This window comes from Mustela putorius, unplaced genomic scaffold (genome assembly GCF_011764305.1).
Source record: "Mustela putorius furo isolate JIRA1106 unplaced genomic scaffold, ASM1176430v1.1 tig00003858_pilon_pilon_pilon, whole genome shotgun sequence".
NCBI classification, from domain to species: domain Eukaryota; kingdom Metazoa; phylum Chordata; class Mammalia; order Carnivora; family Mustelidae; genus Mustela; species Mustela putorius.
The window spans coordinates 22,138,864-22,165,993 of NW_025422010.1; the positions used below are offsets into that span (position 1 = coordinate 22,138,864).

The window sequence follows — 27,130 nt, forward strand, 5'->3', positions numbered from 1 at the left end:
ATTGCTTTTTGCACACTTACTATGAATGAAAAAGAGGGAGTACTTCCACTTTTAGAAAACACCCATCTTGCTAGGTTAAGGCACTGATTGTAATTAACTTAAGCAGGTTAACATAATTACTCAGCCTCATGACGTTCAGTGGTTTCCTGAGTGCTACAGGAAGGAGACCAGGGAGTACTTAGCTGTACTTACAAGATTACAGTTGTCACTAAGATTATATATTTTAAGAAAAAGCTTGTATTAGTTTTTGATTATGCAAGCAAATTAGAATATACACAAATATAAACAGGAAATGATCACTTAGAATGTTTCCAAACAGATGTCCTCTGTTAAGAGTTTGGTGTGTAATCCAGATTTTCTTCTGAGCATGTATCCACCTGCTTTTTGGTTTATTTATTTATTTTTTTAGCTTACAAAAAAATGGAATCATTCTTTCTATACTATTGTCTATTCTATACTATACTATTCTATACTATTGTCTCCTTTTTACATTTAACAATATACCATGATCATTTTTCCAATAATGTACCTCTACAAGTATAAATCTGAGTGGCTGATTACTAGTCCATAGTGTGATGCATCTCTTATGATAGGATCTTTCTGTCATATCCACTTTTTGTAGGACCATGAAAAGTGTCTCAGACTTCATTAAACCTTTAGTGAAGGCATAAAAAATGGAAGTCATTAATGAAGTCAAACTTCTTAAGACTTTAAGCTGCATTTATTTAAGAGGACAGAAATGACAGACTGGTGTTGTAGGAATGTGTTGTACTGCAGAAAAGTATTTAACTGTTTTGAGGTAAAACCCCAGATACTGGCCTAGGTTCGAAGTATAGAGCTTGAGGCTATTTGTTTCTGACTCAATTTGAAGCTGAGGCCGTAACCATCTTAGCCAAATAGTTAGGTTTTCTCAGGCAGATTTTTCAGTTGATTTCATTTCACGGATTAAGAAAGCTTCCTGTTTAAATTCTACAGTGTAGTAAATTTTTATTCATTTTCTGAGACCATAGACTTAAGAAAATCAAAAGGATAGTAAGGGTAATTTGCATTGTCCACCGAGTAATTGTACCCTTAGCCTTTGGTTTTGCCTAAATTAAAGTGCCTTCATGTATGTGTATAAAATACCGAAATTTGGAAATATAAATTGTGTTTGTTCACAGTTTTATTTCACTACCTGAGTTGATGAGCAGAGACTGTGGTAATTAATGACTTAATGAATTAATGTCCCTCATTTAGAAGGTCCTATCTGGTCTGCATATTTGTGTCTCCCCCAAATTCATTATGTTGAAATCCCAACTCCCAAATGTGATGGTATTAGTAGGTGGCCTTTGGGAGGTGATTAAATCATGAGGGTGGGACCCTCATGAATGGGATTTGTACCTTTTGAAAGACCTCCAGAGAGGTTCTTTATTCTTTCTGCCATTTGAAGATAGGGGAAGCCTGTGATCTAGAAGAGAGCCCTCACCTGACCATCCCGGCACCATGATCTCAGATTTCCAGTTTCCAGAACTGTGAGCAGTTAGTTTCTGCTGTTTATAAGCTACCCCTCACCTAATCCCCAGAGGTATAAACATCCAGTTACAAAATAAATCATAAGTCATGAGGATGTATTAATATACAGCATAGGGAATAGTCAGTAATATAATAACTTTATAGTGGCAATAGCTAGTCCTATCAAGGTGATCATTTCGTAACGTATAAAAATACTGAATCGCTGTCATACACCTGAGATTAGTATTGTATATCAATTATAATTCAATTAAAAAACTGTTTGTGGCATTTTGTTACAGCTGCCTGGATAGACTAAGACAGAAGATAAATGAGTAAGTGTTTCTCAACATCTTTAATTTTATGAATATTTTAACTGATAAACATAATAAAAATCAAGGTATAATCCTCCCCTGCATTTTTTTTTTCTCACATGGGGAGATAAAATGCTTTTTGCTTCCCTATGTTTACTGTTTAAGCGCAAGTTTCTGTAGAAGGAAAATGTAGCAAACATGATAATTACTAAACTCCAAATTCAGGAGAGTAGTTACTTGTGCCAGGTAAGACGTATATTCTTTGTAACTAGAAAACTAACGTTTCCATCAATGAGACAAATAATAGAGAAAATTATAACAAAATGTTCAAGGTCATTTTAAAGAGAAAGTGTATTTCCTTAGCCAAGCCTCTTTGTAATTTGATTGAGGTTATTTGCATATCTAAACAAAGTATGTGAGTTGGGGGTGGGGTTTAATTAAAGTTCAGAGAGGGAGAGTCCCCAGAGCAAACTCTGAGCCTTCTGTCTACAAGGGTTTATTGGATTACACAATGTGGAGGAAAAAAAAAAAAAACAAGGCTAAACAATTTGCCCAGCTACTAAAAAGCAGATCTAAGATTCGAAGCCTCTAGACCGTATAGCTTCACTGAAAATGTTGCATGGATCTATTTAATTCATTTAGCAAATATTTATTAGACACCTTTTATGTGCAAGGCATTTTGCCAGGGACATATGGGATATATGATGAATTAGGCATCTGTGGAGATATGGAAAGAGATGCACTTTGGTTTCATACAGACTGTTTTGGATCCCAGTTCCTTGGAAAATTACTCTTTTAACCGCAGTTTTTAAGTCAATACAATGAAATTGCTGTTAAAAACAAAATAAAACAAGAAAATGTTCCTCTTAGTGACCAGCACACAAAGGGCCCTTAATAAATTTATCCTTTCCCCAACTCCACGGTATTTTCTAGAGGCCACGTGATCAGTGAGCCTTCATGAATGGGGAGGGTTGTAAATGACTGGAATCAGAGATGGGCTGATTTGGACTGGTTGAGATGGGAAAGACAGCAAATGTAGTGAAGTGTGAGGGCTGTGAAGATTCTCTCCACTGGCTTTTACAGGAAGGGAGAAAACCAGCAGCTGTAAAGATCGCCTTGCTTGCCTACTTGCAAAATCTCCTTAAGTTATAGTGTCGGTTCCTATAAACATAATCTTCCGTCAAAAGCCCGAAATCTAGGCATCCTCTCTAACTAGATCCCTAAGGAGCAAGTTTTTCCGCTTATTACTGATTCACTTAACAAACACTTTCCACTTTTTCAAGTAATATTTAGGATTGCAGTTGAAATCTAATTGCTAGAACCTGAAGAGGCAGGAATCAAAAGACACTGTCCCAGTTTTCAAGGAGACAGAACGTAAACAATTTACGATTGGAGGTGATAAGAGATACCTATAGTCGCCCAAAGGAAGAAAACGATATTCCCTTGGGGCAGCTCTACTCTAAAGTCATAGGAAAACAGACATATTTTGCCGACTATAAAAATATACGCCATTCTTAAACATTTAAAAGAAAAACTGACAATTTTTTTTCAGTGTCAATTTTAACGCTCATTTTGCTACGCTTTAAGGCAAAGCTCGCAGAAAAACAGAGGAAGCGTGGTTTTGTCTGAGTTACCGTTCTCTGAAGCCAGTCCCCATTTTTTCCTCAAAGTAAAAGCGTGTAGCAATCACACTCCTGGATTTTAAAGGAACATACCATTGGGGACACAAGGAGAGGAACCCGAATGTCGCAGTTTTCCAAGTGCAGTCTGCCCCTCCCACCTGGTAGGTTTTTGGCAACTTGACCCTCCTTCCTCCCGGGGAAGAGTCTAACGCCCTCTGGAGCCGTCCCTAGTGACGTCACGAGCGCGATTCCAGTCTGTGGCCAATCACAGGGCCGGATTCCGGGGGAAGCCCGGGGTGGCGGCGGCGGCCTGTGCGCGTGCGCGAGGTCTCCGCGTGGCTATATAAACATGGCTGGCGTGGCCGCGCGGTGGGGCCATGCCGAGTGTGTGTAGGGGGCTTTGGGGCGCTCGGGTTTGTAGTTTTGAAGTTTCTGGCGGGGGAACTGGGGCGCAGAGCTTTGCTGGATGGTGGGAGCCGAAGTGACGCCCTCCGGGCTCTGCTGCTGCGGGACCCGATGCTGAGGCGCCGGGCTGAGCCCGCGCACGTGTGAGCGCTGCTGAGGAAGCGGCGAGCGGCCGAGCAGGTGTCGCTGCGGCCGGGGCCGCACGGACCAGAGTGAGGTGCGGGACGCGCGGGTCTCGGTGTCCAGCCGGCGCCCGTCACCGACTTCTGTGTCGCGGCCCCTGCGCCTCTCCCTAGCGATGCTGTGGAGCCGGAACTGCGCTGGAGTCGGCTGCCGCTTGTCAAGCCTACCCTAGCCTCTGTTCCCGGAACGGCAGCGTCGCAGCTGCCGCTGATCCACCTGGGGATGCCCGCGGGCCTCACGGAACCGGCCGGCGCCGCTCCTCCGGCCGGTGTGAGCGCCTCCGGGACCGTGACGATGGCCCCTTCTGGGACTCTGCCTGTCCGGGTGGAGAGCACCCCAGTGGCCTTGGGCGCCGTGACTAAGGCTCCTGCCAGTGTCTGCGTTGAGTCCACGGTGTCCCAGCCCCTGCGGTCCCCCGTGGGTACCCTGGTGACCAAAGTGGCTCCTGTCAGTGCTCTTCCTAAACTCAGCAGCGGCCCCCCGCTGCCTGCTCCTCAGATAGTCGCTGTGAAAGCCCCCAACACCACAACAATCCAGTTGCCTGCTAATTTGCAGCTTCCTCCAGGTATGTCGATCACCTTTTCCAGCTTACCTATCCGTCCAGCCAGCGGCGACACGGGAAACGTCGCAGCTCTGGATTGTGCTTTCTTGCTGGTAGCTCCAAAACAAAACAAAACAAGAAAAAAAAAAAAAAACTCAGCTAAGAACCTTTCATAATCGACTTTGCAGGGCAGTGGTTTGGCTTTACAATTCATATAGCCTCTTTGAATCATTACTCATAGTTCTTTCCATATTTAAGGAAAGAATTTCTTCACCCAAGTGACACAGTAAACGCTGGAGCAGTATATTCAGGAGGGCCTTTGAGGCACTAGCTCGTAGGTGCGAGAAGGTAGAATATAGCTAAAGTTTTTATTTTTACGTGGAGAAGAGACCAATTTATATAACCACACGCTTAGATAGCCATATTTTTCAAAAAAGTTTAAGAAGTTCTTGTGTGTTAAGACTGAAGGAAGATTTTTAATTTAAGCAAGCTAAAATAATTTCACTGCTTTTCTAGTACCAGAAATGAATAATGCTGCTTTCTGCACAGTCTTGAGATGTGTGATGATTGTAATTTTCAGTTAGAAGAATACCTGTCTTAAGGGAGCCGTGCCAAAGTTGATAGATCAGAGACATGGGGTTACATTGGAAGCGGGGGTGTGATGCTACAGTTGATGAGTCTGTGACTACTTTTTATCTGGGGGTTTACATGTTTGGGCTGTTTTTCATGGTTTATGCAAAGATTTTGCTTTGTGATTATTCAGAATTTGTAAAATTTGAGTGTTCTACCTCCTTTCTTAACTCAGCTGAAAGTGTCTTGGAATTCCAGTGGGGAAAAAAGTCACAAATCACATTCTTTGGAGTGAACTCTATACTCCTGATTATATCGTCTCCTATTTATTTTGCTTAGCAGTAATTGGAACTCAGACCCGCAAAGATGGTAAAGAAGTGAAACATTGGATTCAAGATTTTAGTATCCCCCAGCAAAATGATAGGGGCTTTTTTGTAGCTAATGTTCTGATTGATCATGAAAATTGTGGAAAGATTATGTTTTTTACTTTTGATGAAATTCAGTTTTTTATGGTACAGGACGTACACACACTTGAGGCTGTGATGTATATGCCACTGGATACATTTTCTGACAGTTCTGAATTGTCAACCTACTATAAAGTAGTTATGAATGTGTTTGAATGAAATCATCTCCTAATTTGGTAAAAATTAAATTCCTGTCTAGTCACTGAAGATTGTTTAGAAACAATTTAAAAAGTATTAAAATAGAAAAATTATCAAGAGTAAAAACTTGAGGGGGGCGCCTGGGTGGCTCAGTGGGTTAAAACTTCTGCCTTCAGCTCAGGGTCCTGGGACCAATCCCCGCATCGGGCTCTCTGCCTGCTTCCCTTCCTCTCTCTCTGCCTCGTTGTGATCTCTGTATCAAATAATTAAATAAAATCTTTAAAAACAAAAGAGTAAAAACTTGGTAAGTGAGAACTGATCACTAATCGAAGGCATACTGTGGTATACACTTTTTATATATTATTTATATATTTTGTTGGTCATAATAGGTAACAAAATGAGAAAGGTCTCTAAGGGCAAATAACTTGCCCAATGCTAGACACCTCATAGGTGTCAGAGGTAATTTGAATCCAGGTTTGTATATTCTTTATACAATGCTGTGCTTACCACTTGGTGTGTGTGTGGTACCGGGGCTAAATGGTGACAGAGAATTTTAGAACCTAATCTTTTGTATGCAAAGAAACCAAAACTGAAACTTGCCAGAGTTATACAGCTGCAAACCAGGACCACATTCTAGGTGTGCACTACACTAAAACATTTTAGATAATTGACCATGGAAAAATTTACAGGAGCAAGGAGATAAATTGCCTTTAGGAATTGTTACAGAGGAGGTGAGGAGGTGCTTTGAAGAGCAGCTTTTGGGAATATCTCAATTGACATATGGCAGATGACCATACTAACTTTTGTGCTTTCATTGATGGACAATAAGGTAACGAGTAGTTGAAGAATAAAATGGAAACACTGATTAAAGTAACTTTAAAAAAATTATAAGTCTTGTACTGTTTATTTTATATCCTGAGGATTAGTAACTGATTACTTAGGGATGCTTAAATCACATAGAAGGCAGCTTTGCTTTTTCAAGATAATGAATACTTTAAGTATTTGATTTTTTCTTACTTCAGAATTTCCTCAATGAAAAAAAGTGGTTTTCAAAAATATAGATACGCAGCACAAGTTTTTTCTAGGGAGCAGGGACTGGAAATAAAAAGGGGGCGTCATTGTGAAGAAATGAAAGAAGCTATAGCAAAGCTCTGAAAATTACTCTGTCGAATGTTTTCGGTAATCTCTTTCATCTTCTCAGTCTTCTCTTTTATGAACATGTGGGATTTGGTGCAAGACTGCGGTTCTTTCTGTTTGTGGTATTCTGTGTCTCTTCTATCACTTGTTTGAGAAAGATGATCAAGGTTTGGTTGCTTCTGCTAAATCATAAACTGGTAGCTTCTGATGGTCGTACTGTACAGAAGTCTGTGAAAGTTACTTGTAAAATGGTTCAGGTCTTTTTTGTCAACTCTTTTCATGCTGAGGCATGGCATAGGATTTTGGATCTTTCTCAAATTCCTGAACCAGTTCCTGGATAAGTTAGCAGTTCTTGTTTTCACCCTGGCTTTATCAAAAGGATATTGTGTGAAGATAGGGACTCTGTTGCTAACTTTATTACCCAGGGTTTATTAAGTTCCTTGCTCAGAGAGGGCACCTGAGTAATTGAATGCACACATTAGTGTATGTGGAGAAAGAAGAGGACAGTAGGGCTGTAGCCCCCAAGGGATTCCAAGGGCCTTTACACATATCAGTGCATTTTATTTTTAATTTCTTCGCTCATTCTGCTTACAAAAGTGGCATATGTTCATGTAAAAGAAAAAAAGCATTACTGAAATATAATATACCCCCTTCACCAGATTTATTGCAATTAACAATATTGTCCTTTTCATGTTAGTACCTATAAATCTTCCTCATTTTTTAAAAAAGATTTTATTTATTTATTTGACACAGAGAGAGAGTACAAGTAGGCAGAGAGGCAGGCGGAGAGAAAGGGGGAAGCAGGCTCCCCGCTGAGCAGAGAGCCCGACGTGGGGCTCCATCCCAGGACCCTGAGACCATGACCTGAGCTGAAGGCAGAGGCTTAACCCACTGAGCCACCGAGGCACCCCTTCCTCATTTTTTAAGTCGCTTAGTAGTCCACTGTATCAGTGTACCATCATGTTTTGACCACCTTGCTGTTCTTTGCATTGATACTGTTTGCACTACTTTCTGTTACGATGCTATAATAAACATCTTTGTGTATTTTTGTGCAGTTTTATAAATGTATTTTCTATAGGATGAATTGCTGGAAGTGGAATTACTGTTTCAAAAGATAATCTTTTCAGAGGATTACCAAATTCTGTCCCCAAATGATCATTTAAATGCATAATCAATGATGTTCATACTTGATTTTAATAAGCTACCTGTGGGGTTGCATGGGTGGCTCAGTTGGGTCATGATCCCAGGGTCCTTTCTGCTTAGTGTGGAGCCTCCTTCTCCCTCTTCCTCTGCCTGCTTGTGCTATCTCTCTCTGTCAAATATATAAATGAAATCTCTTTTAAAAAAAGATTAAAAAGATAAAAAGCTATCTGTAGAATCTAATACGTAATTTTCCAGACTTGACATTCATTAACAGTAAGAGGAGTCCTATAATGAGTGGAGAGAGATAGACTTCAAATGTAGAGAAATGTGGGTGGATGATAATGTTATACAGATTTGTTACTTACTGAATAATTATGCCTGAGAGGCTCTTGTTAGTTTGTGAAGTAAAGTAAGTATGCAATATACAGGAGCTGGGAAGGTTTAGTTCAGGACAGGTGTAGTTCAGAGTTGGGACTAGGTAGGTGTGCTAATCAAAGGGACTTGGTGGTTTAGCCTTTTGTGGAAAGCAGTGAAGTATAGCAATAAAGAGCAGAATATTGGCCAACAGACCTGGCTATGAATCCCAGCTCTACCACTTAATAAGTTTGTGATTTGGGTCAAGTTTATTAAACTCATCCTCAATGTCAGTTTTATTATGTCTAAAATGGGATCATACCTTCTTCATAGAAATAGCATATGGGTTAACTAAGAATATAAGTCTGCATGTCATAGAACTCTAAAGAATACCATTTGTGGAATACAGAGTTGCGTAGCAGGCATGTCTGAATATTTAAGGTACCTGTATAACATTGGCTAGCTGTAGGTACTCTGGTTGCTATTTATCTAATGTGTATTGGCATCCACCAAATTCACTATAATTTATTTTTTAAAAGATTTTATTATAATTTAAAAGGATGGATTTTGAAATAACCTCAATGTCTATATGCCTCCACTTTTTTATGTCTGTTACACAAAATTTGGAAAGTACAGAAAAATTGCCCCAAATATTTGGAGTGTATCTTTTAGTTTCCTTTTTTATATAAACTTTATGGAGCTATAATTTTTTACAAGTGTGCTTATTTAAAAAAAAAAAACATTTACAGTAAGTTTTGAAAACTGACAAAGGTATAGCCACCACTCCAAGATAAGGAGAACATTTCACTACCCCAAAGTTTAGTTTCTTTGGGGGGGGGGAAATGTATGGATGCTTCCTTTATTTATTTATTTATTTATTTATTTTTACATAACTGAGATTCTATTATTTAATTTCTGTATCCTTGTTTTTCACTTGCCATTATACAGTGACAGTTTTGTGTGTTCTAACCTCAAAAGCTTAATTTTAAGGGGTGCATAATCCATTATTTAATATTTTCTCTATTTGTTCATTTAGATTGCTTATGCCTTTTTGTTTAAAAAATTACTTGTAAATAAAAGTAAACAGATGTTTTTGTATTTAGATTGTGGTGTGTGTCTTGATTATTTTCTTGGGACAGATAACAAATTCCAAGAATTTTGGAATTTCTGGATCAAGGAAATATGAGTGTTTTAAAGTTATATATTTTTTAAACTACACATACATTTCAGTGCTAACTGTATACGAGGTTCTATGTTCAGTTCCATGGATACAGTGGAAAATAAGGTAGACACAGTACCTCTCCTGGAAATTAAAGAGATTTTGAGAATTTCCTTAGTTTAATTTTTCTCCAACAACATTATTTTCGTAAACTGAGGCATACATATGTAAAAACAAATTTGGCAAGTTAAAAAGGAGGTAAAAATCACCTGAAAACATGTGATCCTACTTTTAAAAGATGAAATTTAATAAAGTTAATGGAAGTTCTGTTTTGACAAAATCCACTGTGTAAATGGGGAGTAGAGAAGATGTGTCATAAGGGATAGTAGAATCTGGGATAAAAACTTTCTGATTGATTTTAAGTTTTTCTTTTAAAAAAAAATAAGGATTTTATTTATTTATTTGACAGGGAAAGGGAGATAGCAAGAGAGAGCAAAAGCAGAGGGAGCAGCAGGCAGACAGAGAGGAAGAAGCAGGCTCCTTGCTGAGCAGAGAGCCCAACTTGGGGCTCCATCCCAGGATTCTGGGATCATGATCGAAGTACAGACTGCAGACACTTAATCAACTGAGTCACCCAGGCGCCCCTTAAGTTTTTCTTTTATTCACTCAAAGAATTATTAGAATGAGAGAAAAAGAAATTTAAGTGACTTTAAGCTCAGTAAGGGGAACTATGATATAAAAAATTAAAGGAATTGGGGCCTTGGTGCCTGATCAAGAAAACAACTTTGAGTATGTTTGTCTGCCTTTAAGTGTTTAAAGGACTGCCTGTGGAGATGAAAGTAGGCTTATTTTGTGTGCTTGCACAAGGGACCTATCTGTGAATATTATGGGAAGAATAATTTTTTGGTTCTGTATTAAGTAATAACTTTGTATTTCTACTCTACTTGGGAGGGGGTGAAATTTGTACATCTCCACCGACTTAACCCTAGACTTCAGTAGAGACTAGAAGGGTACCATTTAGGCAATTACGTGTAGGTATTCAATTATAATAGGTGAATTCTGAAAGTTTTTTGGCTCTTAGATTTGTGTGATCCTTTCAGGGTCAGTATTTACCAATGCTAGGAAGTTGGACAAATCAGAACCACCATCCAGATCAACTTGTGGCCAAGACAAAATAAGAAAGACGTAGCAGTTCACTGGGCAGATGAGTAGAGTAGTATGTTAAATTATGTACCAAGTAGAGAGAGAGCACTGGACCACTTTACACTTTAACATCTTAATATTTTTAGAGGAAACGTGCTCTGTAACCTAATGTATGATTGCTTTCTTTCAACATGTCTGTAGGATAAGTAGGCAAACTGATTATTCTTTTATGATTGGAAAATGAGTCAGTTTATCAGGATTTGATTTAGAGAGATGTGGTAGCTGGTTTTCAGTTTCAGTTTCCTTTATATGTTTATGAGTGCTTTTCACTAAGTTGCTCTTTAGAGCTGGGCCTTGGGGATAGATAAACACTTCAGTTAAAAGAGCATTGACTAGATGAGCTTTTGTTATTTTATTCTCAGTATTGTCTTCAACTATTCTAGTAGTACTTCCTACTGAAGTTTTGAGTATTTCGTTGAAGAAAAGGTTGGATTGTGGACCTTTTGGTATTAATAAGAGTTATTACTACTATTGGTAACTTTAAAATTCAAAAGCCTGCTTGGAAGTATTGTATCATTTAATCCTGTTAATGATCATGGAAGGTAGGAAGTCTCTTGATCCACTAATATGGGGTGTCTTAACATTTATTTAGATCTTTAATTTCTTTCAACAGCATTTTGTAGTTTCCAGAGTATTGGTATTGTACTTATTTTGTTAAATTTATCAGTATATTATTTTTTTTGGCGCTATTGTAAATGAAATTGTTTTCTTTGTTTCATGTAATCATTCATTGCAAATGTATAAAAATACAGCAGATTTTTTACATTGATTCTGTATCTTGCCACCTAACTGAACTTACTAGTTTTAATAGTTTTTTCATGGGTTAGGATTTCAACATAGAAGATCGTATAATATGTGAATAGGTAGTTTAGCTTCTCTCTTTGAATGCCTTTTATTTCATTTTCTTGCTGAATTGCCCTGGTTAGAACTCTCAGAACAATGTTGAATGGAAGTAGTGATTGCAAGCATTCTTGTCTCATTTCTCATCACAGGTATCTTGTCTTACTCCTCATCTTAAGGGGAAAGCATTTAGTCTTCCATCATTACATGCAGTGTTAAGTGTGAGGTTTTTTCAAATCTCTTTTACCAGGTTGAGGAAGTTTGCTTTTATTCCTGTTTTGTTGAGTGTTTTCATCATGAAGAAAAGAGGTGTTAGATTTTGTCAAATGCCTTTTCTGCATCTGTTGAGATGATATAGAGCTTTTGTCCTATATTGATACGCTGTTTTACAATAATGTTTGTGTGTTAGACCAGCCTTCCACACTGAGATAAATATTTCTTGATGAAGTATAACACTTTTTTTGTGCTGCTGTATTCACTTTGCTAGTACTTTGTTGGGACTTTCTGCACCTATAGTTATAAGGCCTATTGGTCTCTAGTTTTTTTGTGATGTCTTATGTGGTTTTGGTATCAGGTTACTACTGATCTTACAAAATGAGTTGATACATGTTCTCTTCTATTTTGGAAGAGTTTATGAATGATTAGTATTAATTTTTCTTTGGATGTTTGGTAGAATTCACCAGTGAAGCCATCTGGACCTGGGCTTATCTTGCAGATACTTTTTATTTTTATTTTTTTAAAGATTTTATTTATTTATTTGACAGAGAGAAATCACAAGTAGATGGAGAGGCAGGCAGAGAGAGAGAGAGGGAAGCAGGCTCTCTGCTGAGCAGAGAGCCCGATGCGGGACTTGATCCCAGGACTCTGAGATCATGACCTGAGCCGAAGGCAGCGGCTTAACCCACTGAGCCACCCAGGCGCCCTTGCAGATACTTTTTTGATAAGTAATTCAAATCATTTGTTAGAGACCTCTTCAGGTTGCCCATTTTCTTTTCCTTTTTTTTTTTTTTTTAAATTTTATTTATTAGAGAACAAGAGAGCACAAGTGGTGATACAGAGGGAGTAGGAGAAGCAGGCTCCCTGGTTAGCAGGGAGCTTGATGCGGGGCTCCATCCCAGAACTCTGGGATCATGACTTGAGCCGAGGCAGATGCTTAACCGACTGAGCCACACAGGCATGCCGAGACTGCCTATTTTCTTGAGTCAGTTATAGTAGTTTTTGTTTTTAGGAATTTGTCCATTTCATATAAGTCATTTAATTTATTGGTTTATAATTATTCATAGTATTATTCTCCTATTATCCTAGTAATGTCCCTTTTTTCATTCCTGGTTTTAGTAAATTGAGCATTCTTTTTTCTTAGTCAGTCTGGAAAAGGTTTTTAAGTTTTGTGGGTCTTTTCCCAGAACCAGTTTTTATTTTTATTTTTCTCAATTGTTTTTTATACTGTCTATTTACCTCTGCTCTAATCTTTATTAATTTTTCATCTGCTTCCTTTAGTTTTTATTTTGCTCTTTTCCTCCAGTATCTTAAGATGGAAGTTTAAGTTATTGATTTGAATCTTCCTTTTTTTTTTTTAAACAGTAGGCTCCACACCTAGTGGAGCTTAAACTCATGACACTGAGATCAAGACTTGAGCTAAGATCAAGAGTAAGATGCTTAACTGACTGAGCTACCTAGGTGCCCCTTGAATGTTCCTTTTTAAGAGAGGGAGGGAGCAGTGTTGGGGGAAGGGCATAGGAAGTGGGAGAGAGAGAGAATCTTAAGCGGGATCCATGCCCAGCACAGAGCCCAGTAATGCAGGGCTTGATTGATCTTGTGACTCTGAGATCATGACTAAGCCAAATCAAGTGTTGGGATGCTTAACTTATAGAGCCATCCAGGCACTCCCCATTTTAAATTCTGCCATTTGTAACTGTAAATGTCCCTCTAAGCTCTGCTTTATCTGCATTTCCTAAATTTTTGTTTATTATGTCTTCATTTTCACTCATTTCAAGGTATTTTCCAATTTCCCTTGTGATTTCTTCACTGACAAATGACTACTTAGGAGTAACTAATTTCTAAGTATTAGTGAGTTCCCCTAATTTCTTTTTGTTGTTGATTTCAAATTTCATTCCAGTATAGTTGGAGACGATACATTGTATAATTTCAGTCTTTTAAAATTTACCGGGGCTTGTTTTATGTTCTAGCATGTGGTCTATCCTGAGAATGTTCCATGTGCACTTGAGAATGTTGTTATTGGGTGGAGTGTTCTATAGATGTGTTTTAGGTTTGTTTGGTTTATGTATTGTTAAAGTATTTGATTTCCTTGTTAATCTTTTATGTAGTTCTCTATGCTTTGTTGAAATGGGGTATTTAAGTATCTCAATTATTATCGTTAAATTTCTGTTTTTCCCTTCCTTTATGTCAGCTTTTGCTTTGTATATTTTGGGCTGTTTTTTGTTGCATATATGTTTATAATTGTTAATATTGTTAATATTCCTGATCTATTGGATGTTTTATCAATTATAAAATGCCAACTTTTTTTTTTTTTAAAGATTTTATTTATTTATTTGACAGAGATCACAAGTAGGCAGAGAGGCAGGCAGAGAGAGAGGAGGAAACAGGCTCCCTGCTGAGCAGAGATCCCGATGCGGGGCTTGATCCCAGGACCCTGGGATCATAACCTGAGCCGAAGGCAGAGGCTTTAACCCACTGAGCCACCCAGGCGCCCCTCAAATGCCAACTATTTATCTCTAGTAACACTTTTGATTATTTCGTTTGATATTAGTATAGACATGCTAGCTTTCTTATGGTTGCTGTTCAATGATACGTCATTTACTTTCAACTTTGTTTTATATGAGTCTAAAGTGTGTATTCTGTAGGTAGCATATAGTTGGATCTTAACCTTTTTTTGGTCTGGTTTGGCACTTTTGCCTTTTATTGGATTATTTAATCCATTAATTTGTAATGTTACTTAATATAGTTAGGACTAGGTCCGCCATTTATTTTTGTTTCTACATATCCTCTCCTTTTTGTTCCTCTATTCCTTTTTTCCTGCTTTCCTTTGTATTAAGTGAATATTTTCAGGCGCCTGGGTGGCTCAGTGGGTTAAGCCGCTGCCTTCGGCTCAGGTCATGATCTCAGGGTCCTGGGATCGAATCCCGCATCAGGCTCTCTGCTCGGCAGGGAGCCTGCTTCCCTCTCTCTCTCTCTCTCTGCCTGCCTCTCCGTCTACTAGTGATTTCTCTCTGTCAAATAAATAAATAAAATCTTTAAAAAAAAATAAGTGAATATTTTCTAGAGTGATGCTTTGTTTTCTTTATCATTTTTTGATATATATATTTTGTGGTTCTAGAGGTTACAAAATATATCTAATATAGTGTATATATCTCTAATAAATTTGTAATAACTTATTTGAGTGAAATATATAAACATATCTATTTAGCTTATTTTCCTCCCACTTTTTATTTATTTTTATTTATTTTAAGGTTTTATTATTTGACAGAGAGAGACTGTGAGAGAGGGAATACAAGCAGGGGAAATGGGAGAGAGAGAGAGAGAAGCAGGCTTCCCGTTGAGCAGGGACCCAGATGCTGGGCTTGATCCCAGGACCCTAAGATCATCACCTGAGCTGAAGGCAGATGCCTAAGGACTGAGCCACCCAGGCGCCCCCTTCCCACTTTTTAATTTTTGTGCTTTTATTGCTCTAAATATCGCATCTAGGTTGTTAGAAACCCAATACCTTGTTATAATTATTACCTTATATAACTTCATGTTTTTTAAAGAAACTGACAGAAGAAAGGAGCACAAAGACATATTTGTAGCATTTGTCTTATTACTTTCTTAGTTACCATTTCTGGTTTTCTTAATTTGCTTTCAACCAGAGTCATTTCCTTAGTGTGATACAACTTTAGTCCCACCTACTTCCTTTCTGCTGTTATTTTATTTTTTTTTTTAAGATTTTATTTATTTATTTGACAGAGAGAAATCACAAGTAGATGGAGAGGCAGGCAGAGAGAGAGAGGGGGAAGCAGGCTCCCTGCTGAGCAGAGAGCCTGATGTGGGGCTCCATCCCAGGACCTTGAGATCATGACCTGAGCTGAAGGCAGTGGCTTAACCCATTGAGCCAGCCAGGCGCCCCCCTTTCTGTTGTTATTCACAAATATATTACATTTTGATGTTATGGGTCCAAATCTGTAATTATATACATGGTTTTCTATACAATTTTTTAAAAGATTTTACTTATTCATCTGACAGAGAGAGAGAGACAGTGAGAGAAGGAAAATGAGCAGGAGGAGTGGGAAAGGGAGAAGCAGGCTTCCCACTGAGCAGGGAGCCCCATGTGGGGCTTGATCCCAGGACCCCAAGATCATGACCTTAGCCAAAGGCAGATGCCCAATGACTGAGCCACCCAGGTGCCCCTACAATTTTTTAAAAGAAATTAAGAGAAGAAAACAGAATAGGTATATATATTGTCAAATTATATAATTACCTTTACCAGTGCCCTTTCTCATTTTCATGTGAATTTGAATTACTTTCTAGGATCACTTCTTTTGAGCTGGACAACTTTATTTAGTATTTCTTATATGATGTGTCTGCTGGCTAACCAGTCCACTCAGTTTTTATCTGGGAATGTCTTGTTTTGTTTTGTTAAGATTTTACTTATTTATTTGACAGAGAAAGAAAAGGGGGGAGTGAGAGGGAGGAGGAGAAGCAGGCTCCCTGCTGAGCAGAGAGAACAACGTGGAGCTTGATCACAGGAGCCTGGGATCATGACCAGGTCAAAGGCAGACACATAACTGACTGAGCCACCCAGGTGCCCTTATCTGGGAATGTCCTTCCTTTGCCTTCAATTTTGAGAGATATTTTTAATGAGTATCTGATTGTTGGTTGATTTTTTTTTTTTTTTTTTTTGCTTTTCAGCAAGTGGAATATGTCATTTCACTGCTTCCTGGCCTCCATTGTTTCTGATGAGAGGTCAGCTGTTAATCCTATTGGGGTTCTCTTGTAAATAGCAAGTCATTTTTGGCTTGTTGTTCTCAAGATTTTCTTTTATTAGTCAAACATTTTTATTATGAAGTGTCTTGGTGTAGATCTCTTTAAATGTGTTAGAATTTGTTGAGCTATTTGGACATCTAGATTATTCTTTGTCAAATTTGGTGAGTTGTCAGCCATTAATTCTTTGAATACTTTTTTGTTTCTTTATCTTTCCCTTTCTCTTTCTCTTCTCCTCCCTATTTGGTACTCACATTATGCCTGTGTTGCTGTGCATTTCAGTGGTACACATTTTTCTGAGGCTGTGTTCATTTTTCTTTTCTTTTCTTTTTTTTAAAAAGATTTTATTTATTTATTTGATAGAGATCACAAGTAGGCAGAGAGGCAGGTAGAGCGGGGTGGGGAAGCAGGCTCCCTGTTGAGCAGAGAGCCTGATGTGGGGCTTGATCCCAGCACCCTGAGATCTTGACCTGAGCTGAAGGCAGAGGCTTAACCCACTCAGCCACCTGGGTAACCGTCTTCACTCTTTTTTCTCCCCATTCTTCGGATTTAAAAATCTCTGTTGATATATCTTCACGCTCACTGATATTCTTCTCATTTGATTTCACAGTTGAATCCCCCAGTGGATTTTTTTGTTAACTGTATTTTTTAACTGTAGAAGTTATTTGGTTTTAATAATAGCTGTCTTTTTAAAAAATATATATTTATTTATTTGACAGAGAGAGAGATCACAAGTAGGCAGAGAGGTAGGCAGAGAGCTGGCGGGGGGGAGGGGGAGCAGGCTCCCTGCTCAGCAGGCCTCTATCACAGGACCCTGAGATCACGACCTGAGCCGAAGAGGCTTAACCCACTGAGCCATCCAGGCACCCAATAATATCTATCTTTCTAGCAATACTCTCTGTTTGATGATATCATACCTTCCTTCACTTGTTTAAGCATAGTCTCCTTTAATCTTTTGAACATATTTATAATGTTTACTTTGAAGTTTTGTTGTTAGATCAGACAGCCAGTCCTTCTCAGGTTGTTTTTGTTGCCTGCCCTTTTCCCTATGTGTCATACTTTTCTTTCTCTTTGCCTGTTGTGTAACTTGTTATTCAAAACTAACATATTGGGGCACCTGGGTGGCTCAGTTGCCTAAGTGTCTGCTTTGGCTCAGGTCATGATCTCAGGGTCCTGGGATGGGGCATTGGACTCCCTGCTCAGTGGGGAGTCTGCTTCTCTTTCTCCTTCTGTCCCCCTTCAAAAATGAATAGATAAAATCTTCAAAAACTTTAATATATTGCAACAACTCTGGATACTGCCCCATGTTCCCATGAGTGTATTATTGTTGTTTGCTTTTTTTTTTTTTTTTTTTAAATATCTGACTACTTTATTCTGGTGAAGTATTTTTTTCCCCACAGTGGGTACCCTTTGATGTTGCTCCTCAGAGGGCACAACCTTGGGCATAAGCTCAACCACCCTGGAATAACAGGGCTCTCTTTTGACTTTCTCTGATTTCTCTGTTCAAAGTTGTGTGTCTCTCTTGGTATCACAGCCAGGTATTAGGCTGTACTTTTGCAATCCAATTACCCTATTGCTTTCAGCAATGCCATAGGGCCCAACTTGCTCCATAGTCTGATCCAATTAAATTTAGGCTCCTTTACAGGGATAATTTTTGAGGTTATTGTTTGAGGTTTGCTCTGACATCAAGAGGGCCCTTCTTACTTGTTTTTCTGGTTTTCTCTGATAAACTAGCATTGGGCCTATGGCTTAGCTTGTATCTGTCATGAAGCTACCATCCTTATTTTAATTGTTTTGTTGTATTTGAGAGTTCTCTTACCTTTGAGCTTCCCCACTGTGTTGAAATAAACAGTCAGCTTCCTTACAGAGATATTTGGAGCAGGCATCAGGACTGTGGAATGCTTCTTTATGGGCAGTATCCCTGCTTTAAGAGTGGGGTACTGGGCTACCACCTTCTTGTCTTTATCTGCTTACTTCTTCCAACATGGAACCTCCATCCTACAAAAAAACTGAGGTGAGGGAGAGTGGGGTCCAGAAACTTTTAGTGTGCCATCTGTGAGGTACCGCCTTCCCTTTATGAGTGGAGATGAGTAAAAGAAGCCTAGAAATCTTTGGATGCACTTGTCTCAAATTTGTCCTCTGCTGTATGTATCTCAGTGTGGGGGAGATCAGAAATGCTGGTGGCCTGTTCCTCCCAGAGAGATACCATAGCCCTCAACTGGGAGCTTGGAGGAGAGGCTCTTTGTTTGCCACACTCTCTGATCTGAGAAGGGAAAGGGAGTAAGTCATGGTTCCGATGCCACTCTCTCTGGCTGTGCTTACTTAGTTTTAATAAATCCTCTTTAATAACAGTAGTCATTTTCTATATGCCTTCAGGCAATTTCCAAAGACTTTAAATGGTTGTTTTTAAAAATAATTTTCACCAGTTATGTTTCCTTTGCTGGGGAGCAGGTTTGTTGAGCTCTTCATGCTTCCATTCTGGAAATGGAACTTCAGCTATGGATATTCTTATTTGCACCTCCTACTGACATGGACAAGAATTTCTTTAGATTAGAAATACTGGGTTAAAGAGCGTGCAAATGGGAATCAATTTGGCACAGTCTTGTAAAGTTGAACAAAGCAATTGTACCAAAATTATATTACCATCATCAAGATGGTAGAGTTCCTGTTGCTGCACATCTAACACTTCATATTGTCATTGGACTAATTAATTTGTCTGTCTAGGTAGATACAAAGTGATACCTCACTGTGGTCTTAATTTACTTTTCCTTGTCATTGCCATCTGTGTTTTGTTGGCCTTTTGGATATTTGTCCTTTGAACATAAGTGAACTAAAATTTTCTCCCATTTTGTCTTCTGTTTTTTTTTTTTTTAACCTGATAGTGTCTTCTGCTAAACAAAAGTTTTTTTTTTTTTTTTTAATTTTATTTATTTATTTGACAGAGATCACAAGTAGGCAGAGAGGCAGGCAGAGAGAGAGAGAGAAGCAGGCTCCCTGCTGAGCAGAGAGCCCGATGCGGGACTCGATCCCAGGACCCTGAGATCATGACCTGAGCCGAAGGCAGCGGCTTAACCCACTGAGCCACCCAGGCGCCCTACCTTTGTATTCTTTTTTTTTTTGTTTTTTTTTTAAAGATTTTATTTATTTTTTTGACAGACAGAAATCACAAGCAGGCAGAGAGGCAGGCAGAGAGAGGGGGGAAAGCAGGCTCCCCGCTGAGCAGAGAGCCCGATGCGGGGCTCGATCCCAGGACCCTGGAATCATAACCTGAGCCGAAGGCAGAGGCTTTAACCCACTGAGCCACCCAGGCGCCCCCTTACCTTTGTATTCTTAATGCCCTTGGGGTTTTGTGTGTGGTTTGAAACTTTTAACCTTTTTCATATAGATAACTTATTGACACAGTGTTATTTATTGAATAGTTGTTCTTTTTCTCACTAATCTGCAGTGCCTTCTAGGAGAAATTGATATGACATATCTGAAAGAGTCTGTTTTGGAATTCTCCAGTTTATTCCATTGGTTACTTTGTGTAGTCTGGTTCTATTACCATACCATCTTACTGTTTTATAGTTTGATGTCATGAAGGAAAAGCATTTGGCTTCTTTTAAGTAGCTTTGAGTGAAAACATTTTTTCCATATTGAGTGAAAACGTAATGATTAGTATACATGGAATTCAGTATGTATTAATCACTTTTTCAGAGCATTTTACAGCATTGAGAGAAATGATCAGAGCACAAAATATATGATTGTTTCGGGCGCCTGGGTGGCTCAGTGGGTTAAGCCACTGCCTTCGGCTCAGGTCATGATCTCAGGGTCCTGGGATCGAGTCCCGCATCGGGCTCTCTGCTCAGCAGGGAGCCTGCTTCCTCCTCTCTTTCTCTGCCTGCCTCTCTGCCTACTTGTGATCTCTCTCTGTCGAATAAATAAATAAAATCTTAAAAAATATATATATATATGATTGTTTCATTTATTAGCTTAGAAGTCCTGTTTTGTTTTCTTTTAACTCTAGGAACAGTTTTGATCAAAAGTAACAGTGGCCAGTTGATGTTGGTATCTCCTCAGCAAGCTGTGACAAGAGCAGAGACAACTACTAACGTGACTTCAAGGCCAGCTGTACCAGCAAATACTCATACAGTCAAAATCTGTACAATGCCGGTAATATTTCTTAGGTTTTAAAAAAATTCTCCTTAATTTTTTCAGCTATTTTCTTCATATAAATGTGTATGTATTTGTCAAAAATAATAGATTCTGCTCAACTTTTTGAATTAAGCGACTTTTTTTTTAAGATTTTATTTATTTATTTGACAGAGATCACAAGTAGGCAGAGAGGCAGGCGGGGGTTGTTGGGTGCTGTGGAGGCAGGCTCCCTGCTGAGCAGAGAGCCTAATGCTGGGCTCCATCCCAGAACCCTGGGATCATGAGCTGAGTCGAAGGCAGAGGCTTTAACCCACTGAGCCACCTAAGCACCCCGATTAAGCCACTTTCTTTAAACATGTTAATTAAGGTGTTTAGTTTTGTCATTTGGTAATTGCTAAAATAATAATGAATCAGTCTTCATATTCAAAGATTTTATCAAGGGAATAATCAGGGGAATGTTCAGTGGGCTATTTGTATCTCTGAATGGAAAGAAAATAATCATTCTGTTTCAATTTTAGTTTGTGGTAAAATATTAACACTACAGTTTATAGTATTCATTTTTATACATATCTTACAGGACTGATTTTTTAAGAAATTCAGAAATCTGTAATATTTCATTAGTTGGTGGTGTTAGTACATACATGATAATTTTTCCAGATAAAATTTATCTTGTGTGTCAGGTTAAAAAAAATTTTTTTACACAAAAAAAGGAAAGAAAAAGAAAAAATACAATAAACAAAAAAAATTCAGTAAAAAATTTTAATGTTATCTTTCTCAGTAAAATAAATGCTGACTATAGTATAACATTTTCTTGACAAGTCAGGCTCATCCTAAGGAAGGATTGCATAGTATCCTGTGGTAATATTCTTTGGTAATTCTGTCCACTTCCCCTGCTAGCCCACATTTTATGCTTTCCTAGTATTTGGTTCCAGGTTCCTGACTATTTTCTCTGTTACTGTTATCGTTCAGTGACAGCTGCTCCTTTCCTTTCTATTTTGCTTTATCAGCTGCTGTGAGTTGAGAATATAGATTTTTGTTTATAATTAGATGATAAATAAGAATACATTTATCTTGTCTAGAAGCCAAAGAATAAAGTTCAAGGTTTTAATGTTAAAATACTGTGATATTTATTTGTTAAATCATTTGCCACTTTAGGAGTACGAAATGGGTGTCAGTTGGCCAGTTGATCAGTTAGTTAGGTTCATAGTGGTGAATGTGCTTAAAATCTATAAGGTTGTAAAGCCAGTTATAACAAAGAAGTTTGCTATGGTGAAGTGTTTTAATGTTTAATGTTTTTCTGCAGCACTGATTGATTTAAAATTATTAATGCTGATGACTATTCTCTCTCCTCTCTCCCTCTTCCAGAATTCTAGTTCACAGTTAATTAAGAAAGTGGCAGTGGCACCTGTTAAAAAATTGGCACAAATAGGAACTACTGTGGTAACCACTGTTCCAAAGCCTTCCTCAGTACAAGTAAGTTGTGACTGACTTGTGTTCATGCATGCACTGGTTTTTTGTCTCATCATCTTTCTCTGAGTTGCCACAATGACCATGTGACCTTGAAGAAAGCAAGTTAGTGATACTTGGTGACACTTACCAAAGTGGGAACTATTGGAGGTGTGGAAAACACAAGATAAAGATGGTGTATATTCTTAAAATATCAGTTTTATTTGAATGTACTAAATTAATACAAATGCATTTAATAACCATATGTCAGTGTGTCTAGAAGCAGTTGCTGGGATAGAATTTTGGCATAGGAGGTATTTATTAGTTATTAATATCTGTGGAAGGGAAGGAGAGTAAGACTTGGAATTAGATGCAGGCCCAGTAAGCCGCTGCCAACTAGGTGGGGGAAATATGGCCTGTCAGAGTTGTTCTACCGTGTGCCAGCATTGGTCAGCTGGGCCTTAATTCGCTCTCTGTGATAAGTCACTGGTTGTCAACTCCACAGGGAGAGTTGTGCTGTTGGGCAAGGTAATTCTCTGTAGGTGAAACAAACTCTGAAAGAATTGGATCTGACATAATAGCGTTCCCAACAGCTGAGACAGCACAGATTTCCTTTTAATGGCCTATCATGGTTTAATTCTTGTGTCCCTGGGATCTACTTCCTGAACCATGTTAGAGACCAGATCTTTTGGGATTCCAGTGGGTTTCTTCCTTGGGGAAACAAAGAGGAGGAGGTACTAGGATAAACTACAGTCCCCACCACTGTGGCTGATAGTCATCATGTCCTTCCTTCACTATCCTATTCTATTCATTCTAGATTCCCTCCAATCTCAATAACTCTTTTGGTCTTGGTAACTTAACTGGTAGTGTGACCAGACCTTCATCCCTGAGAGATCTGAGGTCCTAATCCCCATGCTTTCTTGAAGCAAGAGTTATTGGACTTGTCCACTGGTCATACAATTGGGCAAGGAAATGCCAGCAGGTGCTTAACTGGATCACCTAGTTTCATTCACCACACATACTCTTCTCTTCTCAGTCTTTATTGTGTAATAGCAACCCTACCTATTCTAGATGTCAGGTCACTTACCCCTGCCACAATAATGATTCTTACAGTTGTTCCCTGGACGCTAGGAACCTGAAGTACCCAGGAGGCATTCATCCATTCATGGATGATTTCCATTCATCCCTCTGCTCCTCTATTGCTTGGTGTATTTGTCCTATTGGAGACAGTACCATAAAGAATTTCTTGATACAGTTTACACTGAGTCTTGGAGGATGGAATTCCATCTTCCTTTAATACTGAGTTTGCACCTCACCTGTGCCCTCTACAGGCTGTTCTGATACTTTGTAGGCTGCCAGCTTTTAAGTCACACCCCCCAGACATTCATCATCAGTGCCAGTGTGGTCTTTCAAAGCATGGAAATAGAATGGGCTGGGCTATAATATCAGGAGTTATGTTTGAGTTTAAGATGGTCCACCCGTTACTGCAGTAGGATTATGTAGGTAGAGTAGACTGGGGTTGTGTGCCTCCCTGTGCCTCTTAAGAGGAAGAGTTGGTATGGAAGCTGCAGGTATCTGGTAAGGTACAGCTAATAGCTGTGTTAGAAAGAGTGATGAAGGGGCACCTGGGTGGCTCACTGGGTTAAGCCTCTGCCTTCAGCTCAGGTCATGATCTCAGGGTCCTGGGTTCGAGCCTCACATCAGGTTCTCTGCTTTGTGGGGAGCCTGCTTCCCCCTCTGTCTCTTCCTGCCTCTCTTCCTCCTTGTGATCTCTCTGTCAAATAAAGAAAATCTTTAAAAAAAAAAAAAAAGTTATGAAGGACAGATTTTGTACTAGAGACAGTAAAATATTAACAAGGAAAGTAGAAATGCCATAAATGCTTCCTCTCTTCACAAAAAATAGGATGCTTTTTCTGAGCTCACATTTCATTGACCCTTATTTTGCTTCATAAGGGAGAGGAACTTTGAGGTTCCCTGAGGAACGCTTCCCGTTGGTCCAGAAAGGTAATCATAGTCACTAGCTAAAGTTTTAGATTATGCTTTCTTTAATAGTAGTTTAAGGGGTTAATGGCAGAGGTTAATATAGACTCACTGAAGAAAGAGTATTTAATTACTATAGATTAACCTGAAAAAATTTATTTGACAGTCTCCAAAAGGATTCAGGGAAACTGCACAGTAGTTTTACTTGGAGAGCAAGACTAAAGCTAGGAATAGGAAGGTGACTCATTTTCATTGTTGCCTTGAGATCTACTTTAATAATAGTTCACTGACTTAGGTACAATTTTTAATTTTACCTTTTTTGCTTAACATTTCATCATTCTAGTTTTCATCATTAATCCATGTTTTTTCTTTCTCCCATTTTTACCCTTAAAGCATGCTTCATCTAATATAGGCTCCAGTCTTTCTAAAGTGGGAAATTTTGGTGTACATTTGCACTTATTTTGACTGTTAGCAAAGGAAATATTCTCAAAGGTGATTGCAACCTGACCTTTTTGTGTTGTAGGCCTCTAGTATACAAATATTTAAAATCATGGTGCAATTTCAGTTTTCTGAGTCATTTGTAAATTCTGTTGTCTCCCCCATCACCTTCAAACTTTACCCATGTTCTTTAATTTTCAGTGTTTGTTCTAAAATAAGATTTTTGCTTTAACCTCAGGGTTGTCTAAATTTTTGCCTGACTTGTGATTTCATGTATTAAACTTTTTATCCTGCAGGTGGTGCTATAATCACACCTCATTTCAATAGAAGGTGGAAGACCTAACCAAAATTCTTGTCAGTGTGAAAATAAGATATCAAAGTTTGTAATATTCATTATGCTTACTCTGATAGTCTACATAAAAGCAGCTTATCTGAATATAAGATGATCAGTAGATCTCTCTGCTTTATACTTAAGAAAAAGCATAAAATTGTGGAATAGAATATTCTATATTTTCATATAAAGACTTATTATTTCAAATTCTTTTTAGAGAATTATTAATAATGTGTTTTGAGGACCATGCTCTTGGTACTGTTTTTCAGAAACAACCATAGGAGAATAGGGAGGTACCATTTCTATCCTTGTTTTTTTACAGAATCAGAGGATTAGCAAGATTAAGTAACTTGCTTGAGGTCAACACTCAATAGGTGTCAGGGAAAAGTAGGTAGGTAGATATGTTGGCTAATTGAACATAAAAGAAAAAGATAAAGTAGGTAGGGTAGATGACAATGAAACCCAGATCTACTGAAATCCAGAGCTCTTACAACAGTGTTCCAATGCCTTAGACTAGTAGAGCATAACATGAAAGCAAAGATATCAAGATCCATTTGTAGCCTGGTAAGTGGGAAGTGAGGCACCCGCTGTGGTCCAGTTCATAGTAATACATATCTAAATGTGCACTACTTTTAATTTCAGTCTGTAGCTGTGCCAACAAATGTTGTCACAGTTACTCCTGTAAAGCCGTTGAATTCTGTAACTGCCTTGAAGCCTTCAACTTTGGGAGCATCAGCTGCCCCCTCAAATCAGCCCAGTCTCAAAGCAGAGAACTCAGCAGCAGCTCAGACAAGTCTTTCTCCGGTAAGCTCTCCTCTCCATCTTCCATGAATATGTCTCTTTACAAATTTTCTTGAATTCTGTTTTCCAGCTAACATTTGTGTTTGTATTTCTCTATTTAGGCGATGCTAGAAAACGTGAAGAAATGTAAGAACTTCCTTGCAATGTTAATAAAACTAGCATGTAGTGGATCACAGTCCCCAGAAATGGGGCAGAATGTAAAGAAACTGGTGGAACAACTTTTGGTAAGTTAGTATTATGAAAGCTTAAATTCTGTAAGAATTTGTAGAACATGTTTTAAATGGAACTTATCTTTAAATGAGGTTTATTATAGATGGATTTTTTGGGATAAGCTTTTGCTTTTTAATATGTAATGATAATAAATCTGAAACAAGTAAATCTATTACATTACTTGTATATGCCGTAGCTTAAAAAGGGCCTTGGGGAAGGGTGCCTGGATGGCTCAGTTGGTTGAGTGTCTGACTCTTGAATTTGGTTCAGATCATGATCTCAGAGCCCTGGTATCAAGCCCCATGTCAGGCTTCATGCTTAGCAGGGAGTCTGCTTGAGGATTCTCTCTCTCCCTCTGCCACTCCACATGTACTCTTTCTCTCTGAAACAAGTTTTAAAAATCTTAAAAAAAAAAAAAAAAGCCTTGGACAGAAAGTTGATTCTTTGGTCAAATAAAATATTGTTAATAGAATTGCGAATGCCAGAAAGCCAGGCTGTGGACAAATGATGAAATTCAGTTCTCTAAGTCCAAACAACATGCTTTGTAACCTGTGGAAGTAAGTGAACTTTCTTAAGTTTTAGTTTCCTTTTCTGTAAGATGAGCGGAGTAATAAATATAATGATCTTTGTGTCCCAAGTTCCAAGATGCTGTGTTTTTTAGCTATTAAATTATACATCAATCACTTCTTATATCCTCTTTCAGGTAAATTGCTTAGGTACATTAAAGCAGATGAAGGTGGAAATTAGCAAATGTTGCATATTCTATGCTTAAGAAATATGCTGAGGGTGTAATTGACAAACACAGTTTTGGGTTTTTTTAAGTACTAAAATCTACACATTTCTCTGACTGTATAATGAGAATTTTGTGTATTTTTTGTATATAAATGATCACTTTTTCCCAGCAGAAAATGTGTATATTTCAAATACTGCACTGGAAAACAAATATAATTTATAAATATATATTTTTTAAGATTTTATTTATTTATTTGACAGAGAGAGATCACAAGTAGGCAGAGTGGCAGGTCGAGAGAGAGGAGGAAGCAGGCTCCTCGATGAGCAGAGAGCCCGATGCAGGGCTCGATCCCAGGACCCTGAGATCATGACCTGAGCCGAAGGCAGAGGCTTTAAAACCACAAGCCACCCAGGCACCTTTAATTTATAAATATTAAAACATCTTTACTACTGTTTTTTGTGCTACCTATAATTTGTTAGAAATAGAGCACATTTAAAATGGTTAGTTTTCCACTTGGGATAA

At 38.4% G+C, this 27,130-nt stretch overlaps 1 protein-coding gene across 2 annotated transcripts in view; it reads left to right on the forward strand.

Annotated features, from left to right (window-relative positions):
- Positions 1 to 3,734: 3,734 nt before the first annotated feature.
- The window catches only part of TAF4B (TATA-box binding protein associated factor 4b), a 152,066-nt gene continuing 128,670 nt past the window's right edge, over positions 3,735 to 27,130 (forward strand). For both annotated transcript variants that reach the window (XM_045065472.1, XM_045065471.1), the window contains exons 1-5: positions 3,735 to 4,577; positions 20,542 to 20,687; positions 22,035 to 22,142; positions 25,507 to 25,668; positions 25,767 to 25,889. In XM_045065472.1, coding sequence (XP_044921407.1) covers positions 4,235 to 4,577; positions 20,542 to 20,687; positions 22,035 to 22,142; positions 25,507 to 25,668; positions 25,767 to 25,889 — 882 coding nt within the window. In that variant the 5' untranslated portion in view covers positions 3,735 to 4,234. The remainder of the gene's footprint in view (positions 4,578 to 20,541; positions 20,688 to 22,034; positions 22,143 to 25,506; positions 25,669 to 25,766; positions 25,890 to 27,130) is intronic.